The sequence below is a fragment of the Dendrobium catenatum genome, unplaced genomic scaffold (assembly GCF_001605985.2).
Source record: "Dendrobium catenatum unplaced genomic scaffold, ASM160598v2 fragScaff_scaffold_231, whole genome shotgun sequence".
Lineage (NCBI taxonomy): Eukaryota > Viridiplantae > Streptophyta > Magnoliopsida > Asparagales > Orchidaceae > Dendrobium > Dendrobium catenatum.
The window spans coordinates 8,928,235-8,938,249 of NW_021318693.1; the positions used below are offsets into that span (position 1 = coordinate 8,928,235).

At 32.5% G+C, this 10,015-nt stretch overlaps 1 protein-coding gene across 1 annotated transcript; it reads right to left on the reverse strand.

Annotated features, from left to right (window-relative positions):
• Positions 1 to 900: 900 nt before the first annotated feature.
• LOC110108796 (uncharacterized protein At5g39865-like) lies at positions 901 to 1,866 on the reverse strand. Its single transcript, XM_020839592.2, has one exon. It carries the CDS (start codon positions 1,721 to 1,723, stop codon positions 1,187 to 1,189), a length of 537 nt encoding a protein of 178 aa, XP_020695251.2. The 5' UTR covers positions 1,724 to 1,866; the 3' UTR covers positions 901 to 1,186.
• Between the last annotated feature and the right edge of the window lie 8,149 nt (positions 1,867 to 10,015).

The following is a 10,015-nucleotide window of genomic DNA, read 5'->3' on the forward strand; positions in this document are numbered from 1 at the left end:
TCCTCCAAAAATATTGGGTTGTTTAGTGTGGCGTGCACACATCAATGCGATGTCATTGTAAGTTAAATTTTTTAGCTTGAAATTAAGCACCGTAGGTCTCAAAACCAAAGGTAGCAACTCATTAAAGTCTTGCTAAATACTCCTCATTCATTCTTGATCAAGCACTAACTATTTAATTTCATTAATCGCTAAAGAGGCTAGCAAATGCCTAAGAAACCATTAAAATTGTAAATTTAGTATGTAGAAATAAAAGCACCCTAGCTCGTCATAGCTATATTATAAATATCAATTTTCTATTGGTTAACACTCAATAAATTGATAACTTAATTGATGGCCTTCGGAAGAATATTTTGTATGAAAATATGTCCGAAAGTTTCATTGGTAGCAAAATACCCTTATAAGTATATTTGAAAGTTAATGATGTTATACATTTGACAATATTTTTGTCTTCAACATTATTATACATTTGCAATATGAACAAGAAAACTAAAATGACATTAAATTTTAGATTATTAGTTTCCAACATTGTTCTACACTTATTTTAATCTTGATGAAAATGCATTTGGCACATGATCAAACATTCTTCGAAGTTTATTCATAGCTTATTTGTATTTTATAAGAAGTTTTAATCATATTTTCATTTAATATAAAGCTTTTTATTAAAATTTTATCCTTTGTTGTGTTTACATTAGTGTTATAACTATTGTGAAAGTGTTATACTATTTATACTTTGTTGTTTAACAAGTTCAAAACTTGTTCTAATATTGAACATACTTAATTCTTAAATGAAATTCAAGTATTTTATAATTTTTCTTAATAATGTCTTATTCGAATCATATTTGAATAATATTTAAATCTTGATTGACAAAAATTATTATTGTTCAATTGGACTTCGAATAATGCTGATGAAATAACTTTGAATTAAAACATTAGCTAAGCCAAATACCACATTAATTTTTTTTATACAAAATTGTACTGTTTTCTTCATCTACACTCTCTGAACTCACATCGAGCACCTGCATTCGCGAACAGGCAGCAATAGGAGAAAGAAAATCCAAAGAGGGATTGCAGAGGAAAGAACGCTGTTGATCCAATTCGAAATTTTTGATAGAAACGCCCAGTTAGAAAACAATTAGGAGGTCGGGAAGAAGGATCCAATAAAGCTAATTTGATCACCACGCGTTGCCTAACCGAGCGAGCAATCAGGGCAGCGGGCGAGGCCGTTCTTGTTACAGGCATGACAGATCCGGAACCCCGTTACGAGCTTCTTCAGCTCACCGGTCTCGTGCAAGCGCCAGATCTCGTCGGCGCCGCCGATGTAGCGGCTGCCGATGAACAACTGCGGGAGTATGATCTGCTGCTGCCGCTGCTTTTCGCTCAAGATTTCCTTCAGCTCAGAGAGGAATCGCGAGTCTAAGGAGAGGTCACGTTCATCGATGGCGACGCGGAGGCAGCGGAGTATATTGCGCACGGCGCAGCAGTCCTCGAAGGTTCGGCGGACCACGCGGAGGCTTGTGTAGTATAGCAATATCCGTTTCTGGTCCTCTATGCGATCGGGCCGGGGCACCGGTGTGAAGGGGCGGAAGAATCGGAGGGCCGTGGCGGCGGAGATGGAGCGTTGCAAGACGGGAGGGTCGTCTTCGAGGAGGAGAGAGTTGATATCTTTGAAGGAGAGAGGGGAGGGGGAATAGTTGCGGGAGATCTTTCTCCATGAAAGCCCCATCGGCGACGACGAGATCGGCCAGGAGACAGAGGTCGATGGTCGAACTGAGAGCGAGGGGGCGAAGGCGTGGGAAGGCAGAAAGCTGCTTCGCGTGAGAACGGCAAGGGAGTAGTTGTTAACGAAAAGTGTTGTGGGTTGGGATAACGTAGCATTATTAATTCGAATTATTTAAATTTAACTCAATGTATTAATATATTCGGATATTTTTGAAATGAATAGGAATAATTATTTTTTGAATGGTAGATGCTTTTTTGTTGGAGTGCTGATTTAATATTTTTGGGAGGGAGGTTAACAACTATAAATAAAATAATAGTAATAAATGAATTCATTTATTATATAAAATTGGAGAACAAAACAAAATAGAGCAAATTTTTAAAATAGTTTTAATTAAAAATTTAATAATGTAATTAAGTATAGTAAAAAAATAAAAAAAAATAATGATAGTCGCCAATTTAATAGGTGAATTATTAATTAGTGAACGGACGACTTTCTATAATAAACTATTAACTTTTAAAATTTTATTTATTTTTAAATAAATTTATATTTTTTGAACAAAACTTAAGTTTTAATTATTTTTTCCTTAAAAATAAATTAGATTAATTTTTTTTCTGGTTTTTTTATTTTGATTGATTTGTTTCTTTTTAATTATAACTTATTAGTATTTTTTGAAATAAATTTTCAAAACTTCTATTACATATTTAAGAAATATAATATAATAAAAAAAGTTTATTAGAATGTTGTAAGAATAAAATTTAATTATAAGATTGATACGTCCCCAAAAATTGTCATGTCATGATGAGGAGCAAATCTTGATGCATATTTGGATTGGAAACTTCCAAAATTAAATATGGGATCATCCAAACTCCAATTTCAACAAACTCGTGGGAAAATTGAACATCTCAAGGAGACAAACTCAACTACACCAAAATCGATCTAATTTTGAGCCTAGATGGATCTAAATCGAGGGACTGAAACATATGTGGAAGTTTCAAAACATTAATTGGATGACTAGTTGATATCCAAATATGGTATGCTTATAGTCGAATCGAGTGGCTCGATGAGTCGAATCCAAGGAGCCAAAGATCACTTAATTTTGAAATCATTAAGGCCCATAAATGCTTGAAAAATGTTCCATGATCAAGAGAATCGATATGAGCCGTCTGATAGAGCATTCCGAACCTAACATGAATCTTCTTCATATTTACAAGGTGTGCCACTCACAAAATCTATTAATAGAGTCTAACTCTCTACATGAAGTAGATATTTTGCTACAGATTGGAGAGAGCTCTAAGGCTTCAAGGATCCTAGAGTTCTACCCAAGCACGACCGCCTTGCCACAAATCATAATCGGACCACTGAATGGTGTATATGTATCATTTTCGTTGTTTATATATTAGTGGATAGTTCTAACATTTCTATATTGTTGTCCTGCGTCTGTCTGTGTCGAGGGATGTGATTGTCTGAATTTCTAATATATACTTTTATAAATAAATAGAAAAAAAATTATGGACCAGTAAATTTATGTACAATAGAAAATTAGGAGCTCTGGTATATTTTATTCAAAAAGAACTCTGATATTTCCCTAAATAAAATATTTTGGTATGTGTGGTTCTGCTTATGTTATGCCATCATCCAACATGGTGTGGCTTGTATACGTGGGTCATATCAGGTTAGGTTATGACTGCTTGAATAGGATATAATTTGTTCCATGAATGAATCATAACTTTTTTTAGTCTTTAATGTCATTAAAGCTAACACTAATGATTTTCTTGAGATGATTTATAATGTTAGCTATTTACCCAAGTAACTTCGAACTCTTAAGAGACTTTTTTTTATAAAGAGTTCTTTAAAACTTTCTTGAGATACTTAATGAGTTATGCTTTTTAAGAGCTATTATTCTAGAAGTTGAATCATCTTTACAACAATGAAAACCATCATTATTTACCACCTTTATGGTGGTTATTCCTTATAATGCTTAAATGAATTTTTAAGATTGCACGAGCTAGCTTATGCTTAGAGTGCTAGCAAAGCCAACTATTATTAAATCCCAATAAATAATATTAATGTGATTAGCTTAAGAGATGATAATATCACCTACTTATCTTAAAAAAAATCACGCATTCCTAGAGTTAATGTTAACCTTATACATGGTAAGCATGCAACCCTAAAAATTTAAGTTTATGATCATCTCATAATGTATCTTGGAAGAGTTCTCGAGGTATATCAAGAAAGCGATAAAAAACATCCTTGGAGTTGTCCTCAAGAGGTCACCCCTTGAATTTCCTTGGGAAAGATCTTAAGAAATGTCCTTAGGAGGTTTCTAACTCTATTATTGCTTAAATGCTCTCATAAACGTCTTTCATTATTTAAGCACTTTTAGATCATTCACTTTCGAAATCATAAATTAAATTCTATAAAGATGTTGGAAATGGTAGATACATAATTTTAATCACTTGTTCTAATACTTGTTTGATTGTATCACCTAATTTATCGATGCTGCTAATTTTCTACAATGAATGTAGTGCTACCAGCCTCAATCAATGGTCAGTGTCATAGTCCACCCATGACTATTATTGGTTGAGAGGTTTGGCTAGCACCAAGAGGTCTTGGGTTTGAGCCTTACATATATGACATGTATGTGAGTTTATCTTAATTATCCTAAATGTCTAAAAAAAAAAAACTTAGAGAAGTCAATAGGCAAAGTATTACAATCATGATAAACCACAAATTAAGGAACAATGTGTGATTATACTATAGGTACTCAGTCTGGATTAGATATGGACAATAAGGATATAATTTAATCCCCTATAGAATTTTCATAACACATACTCGATAGCTCATTTATTAGTTTGTCAATCTCTTCTTTATCACTTAGTATATTTTCCCTTTATCAATCAAAATCCAGATCATATATTCTGTCTTGAATTAAGCCATTAATAGGGTGCATGCTCAGCAACGGAAACCCAATATAGCCATTGGAGTTGGTCTGTTAGATCTTTCAAAAAAAAAGTCCTTTTCATAATTGTAGGCTTAACAATCACAAATGAAGCAAGATTAGCATTAATAAAAACATTTTCATTTCTTGAGAATTTGATATTGATAGTGAGTCTAATAATAACAATAATAAGTGAACCATTTGAAATAAGAAAAGTAGCCAAAATAAATAATGTAATAAGTTAAATATTATAGCTAATTAAATTAAATGCTTAAAAATAACATAAACTTTTAAAAATTAGGTGAGTCTTTGCTCATCATTAGACTCTCCTTTGTATAGATGAAACATAAATGTAGGATTACGCTATACAAAATCAATATGTGGTGTTCAAAAATTCTATTATCTCTTATGTCTTGTTTGGGACGGCTTTCTTACTGATTTCTAGTACAAAAACCTCTTATTCAAAGAAATTTTGTACTAAAAAACTTCTTTAGAAAGTAGTAAGGAAGCCTTGGTGAATAATTTTTTTGGGTAAATACAATTAGTATAAAATGTCGTGTATAGGAAATTGAGACACTAGCTGACTTCGATTTTGTGAATCAACTATTTTAATAACTTAATAGAAAAACCTCATAGTATTATAAAAAAATCATAAAAGTCATTACATAAAATAATTTGGTCAGTCAATAAGTAATTTGCACATGTATGTGAACAATATTTTTATAACTTAATAACTTACAAGTATAAGTTTAAGGTTTTGGCTTCCATTTTATTAAAGAAGTTATTAAGCCAAAACCAATTCAATTGGTGAAGCTCTGAAAATAAAATAAATAGTAATCAATTAAGGTATGCATGTAAATATTGCCTTTTGAAAGTAATCAATTAAATATGCTCAAACAAATTGAAAGCTTACATAATCAATTAATATCAAATAAACATCTACAGTGTATGTTACATAATTTGCATTAACCATTCAACTAAATATTGTTAGGAAAATACAACTAGGTTCTTAATGCATTTTTGGTTTAAGTCTTGTTCAAGAAGCAGTTTGACTTATAGGTTTCTAGTGAGAACGCATTGGTCATATTTGGTATCATTTATACTACGTTATTCTATTTTTTTTTAAAGAAAAAAAATACAATTAAAATAATACCAGAAGAAACCCAAGCCACAAGGAGCCACAAAGCACCAACTGCACAATCCTTCAAGGCACGAACAACAAAATAAAGAAAAAACAGACAATTAAAATAAAATAAGAAGAAACCCAAGCCACAAAAGTTTAGAGACATGGCCCAAAAAACCCCAACTTATTGCAAAAGCAATTGGGAAAATTTAAAACAATGAAAATCCAAGCAAAAAAAAATTTGGGTTATATATGCCTAAAGTAAGGTAAAGCTAGTTTCTCCAATCTCACAAAACCCCTCAAAGCTTGATGATCATTTAAGTTATGATAAACTTCAATGGTGGAAATAGTAGACCCATTTTTAGTAAGCTAATTAGTAATTTCATTCTCTTCATACGATTAAGATATAATTTGATGCTCCTAAAAATATAATGCAAAGAGGCATTGTTGCACTTGCTACCTGAGATTAAATTAACTAAAAGCAGATAATCAGACTCAATTGATATATTTTTAATGTTGTGATCCTAAAAAAAAATTCAAACCCATAAGTAAAGCCTTGGCCTCAGCAATAATCACATTAGTCATAGGAATATAGGTAGAAAAAGCAAAAATGATGTCACCATGATGGTTTCTAGCAATGCCACCACAACCAGTAGAATACTAAGAAACAGAACCATCAATGTTGAATTTAACTTGATTGAAATTGGACTTAACCAAATAAAAGATATTGATAGATCTATCAATGTTCTCTAAACTAAAATAAATTTGAAAAAATGACAGCCATGAATAATTCCCTTAAAAATGCTAAAGACAAAGTAACTTAGCAACCACCAATTACTAAATTTTATGATTAAGACCAATGATAATTCTCTGAAAACTTATCTTAATTCGAAAATGCTTGTAATTGTTTCTCTCAATCCAAGTAACCAAAAATAATCATCGGCACCACAGTAGAAATATGTCCAATAGATTTTTTATGAAAGTAATGAGTAAGAATAGAATGACAATTGGAAATATAAAGGTTTAGGTTAAGTCCCAACACATTATTCAAATGATACCAAAATTTATTATCAATGAAACCATGAATAAACATGATTGATGCTCTCCAAATTAAAACAATGTTGATATTTAGAAGTAATAATGATTTTTTTTTTCTACAGCAAATCATTAGTCGGAATAAAACTCTAAAGAATCTACCAAACTAAAATGGAAATGCTAGAATGGGTAATGGAGTTCCAAATTTTATGAAAAACTTGATTGGTCGAAGCTTCCAACCTAAAAGCATTCCAAACATCCTTATTAGAGAAGTCACCGTCGACAGACAACTTGAAAATGTGTTGATCTTTATAAAATATAATTATAGGGATATCAAAAATGACTTCAACAATTTTAGAAGGAACATTTTCCCTAATAAGATTATAATTCCAATGTTCATTCAAAATGAAATTAGAAACTTCCAATTGGATAAGGTGTAAGTATTAAGAATAGCATCAATAGTGCCACACTCAATCCATTAATCGTCCTGTCAGAAATACGAGGAGCCAAAACTAATACCCCACTGAATAAAACTCTTAGCAAACCATTTATATTTACATATATGAGCCAAAATAACAGATTGACCCTTCTTATAAGCACATTGAATAGGGTGAATATTACTGCAATACTTCTTATGCATGAAATTGGACCAAAAAGATTAATTAATATAGAATTTCCACCATATTTAACAGAAAATTATAGTAAATCATGTATTGGATGGATTTACAACCCACCCCACCCTCACTAAAAGGACCAGTATAAGAGCTCCAAGATTTCCAATGAATCCTTATATGATCATAGGATGAACCCCAAAAAAATCTATTAAAAAGCTTATCCAGTTTGTTGTAAATTTCCAATGTAGGAGCAATAGTTTGACATAAGTAAATCATCATATAACAAAGAACACTTTTAATTAAAGAAAGTCTACCAGCCACCTACAATAATTTAAATTCTCAAATAGCAGTCCTATCATGAATTGTTTGTATAACAATTATGCTACAAGTAGGATCACAAATGTTGACACATCACTTTCCATACCATCTCTATCTTCCATGAATACTATTTATAGAAATAGAAGAAACCACCTCAGCCATTTAGTGCAGAAGTATGCAGCTTTCATCACCACACCTTTCTCTAATATCGCTCTCCAATTGTTGAATATATATCTACTCTTCTTCTCTACCATTTCTACTAATATATAAGGACATCCGACAATGAAAGTTTATCAGAGGATGAGCTGAAGATCGACGACGACCATGATTGTAACACTTTATTTTGAGTGTTTAGTTGTATTTTGATTTATTTTTATATATATTTTTTCATTTTTACTATCACTTGAGGGAGTAGGCTTATGTGACCCCAGGGGGGCACTTTTGTCATTTTTCTTATTATTATATTTTGGCTATTTATAGCCCCCTCATATTCTTTTGAGGAGATGGATGATTATTAAGAAAAAAAAATTATGCACTCTTATTCTTAAGAGCTTTGAGAGTTCTTATGAGGGTTGAAGTCCCTAGGTGAGGCAAACGTACTACCCACCAGCTGTAGGAAGCGTCCGGACTCGTGGTTTGAAGTCCTTAGGTGAGGGCAAAGAATTACCCATCAGGAGCAGGAAGCGTCCGGGCTCGTGGTTTATCTTCTCTGCCACTTCCCCTTCTTCATCCTTCCTAGCTGCGAACCCCCCACTCGGTCTTCCCCTCTCACTCCCTTAGTAGAAATTCCCCACCTTAGGCCTAGGCCTAACACCATCCTCCCTTCTCATTCTTGGCCAAATACCCATACCCAAAACCACTCCTCTCCTCCTCCCAACCGCCGATTCAAAACCCCTCCTCTTCCTAGCCACCGGCCCAAACCCTAAAACCCTTCCCCTCCTTCATAGTCGTCGGCCACAATACCTTCTCCTTTGCCTCTAAATTTCAAATCTCCAAATTGATGCTTTCCTAAAATATGATGAGTTATATGAAGAAAGTCCCTCTAATCAAGTCCTTTTAAATTTGAATTTAAAATGGAGAGATAACTTGTATTAAATTCTCTTTCCTAATTTAAATTGACTTAGATTAAAAACTCAATTAAATCCCCCTAATCTCCTCCAATCTTCTTTAATGCATGTGGGCCCCTCCCCTTCCTTCTTGGCCTCCCATTCTCTTTCTCTCTCCTCCCCAATTAAGCCATCAATTCCCCAATTACTTCCACCATTTTGGCTAAAATTAATTATAGAAATGTTGAATTTTCTTCCCTCCCAATTCAAAATCAAAGTTTTCAAATCAAATTTTAAATTCTTTAAAATATAAAATTAATTTCATAAAATAGATGGGTTAAATTAGGAAATGCCCCACCATTCAAATTAATTTAAATTTAAAAATGAGATAATCTAAATCTTCTTTCCTAATTTAAAATATCAAACTTAGAAACCCCTCTTAATCACCCCATTAAATCCCCATCAAGGGGCCGACCCGCCCTTCCTCCCTCCCTTAATTGGAGAAAATTTAAATTCAAACTTTTCCCTCCTCTCTAAACATTTAAATTTGTAATTTAAGTTTAGATTTTGAATTGCTTAATCATGGCTAGCTTAGTTCTACATCACCTAAAACATGTGTTGTATGAAGGTAGTTGAAATACAAGGTTTCTTAATTCTATATTTTACTAATCTCCATATTATGCTTTAGTTCTTCCTCTACTTTTATTATTCTTAACATTATGTTATGTTAATCATTTTATCATGGTATCAGAGTTACTGAAGCAAGGATTATTTTACTTTGTATAGTTGGCATTACAGTAACTTTGTTTGATGTTGAAATGTCTTCTTCTGCCATGTCCTGGTCTATTTCTTCAATTATTAATGTCAGTTTCAACCCCATTACAGAGGTTCAAATACCAGCTTCTCTCAAATTTCTTATAAACAATATTAAAAGCATTGTTCATTCTCATTTAACATATGATAATCACCCCACTTGCAAAGCTCAAGTTACTAAAGTCTTTAAAAGTTCTGATCAATCTACCTCTTTTAATTCATCTTATACTCTATGGATTTTGACCGATCAAAACTTAATAGCTGCGTTATACTCAATTATTTCTCCCCCTCTTCTACCATGTGCACTGTTCCATCTTTGTATAAGAATGTCATACACCACATCATAAAAGATGCAGTCCTTTCTATGTATCTTTCCTTCGTATCGATATATGATCACTTGAACTTATT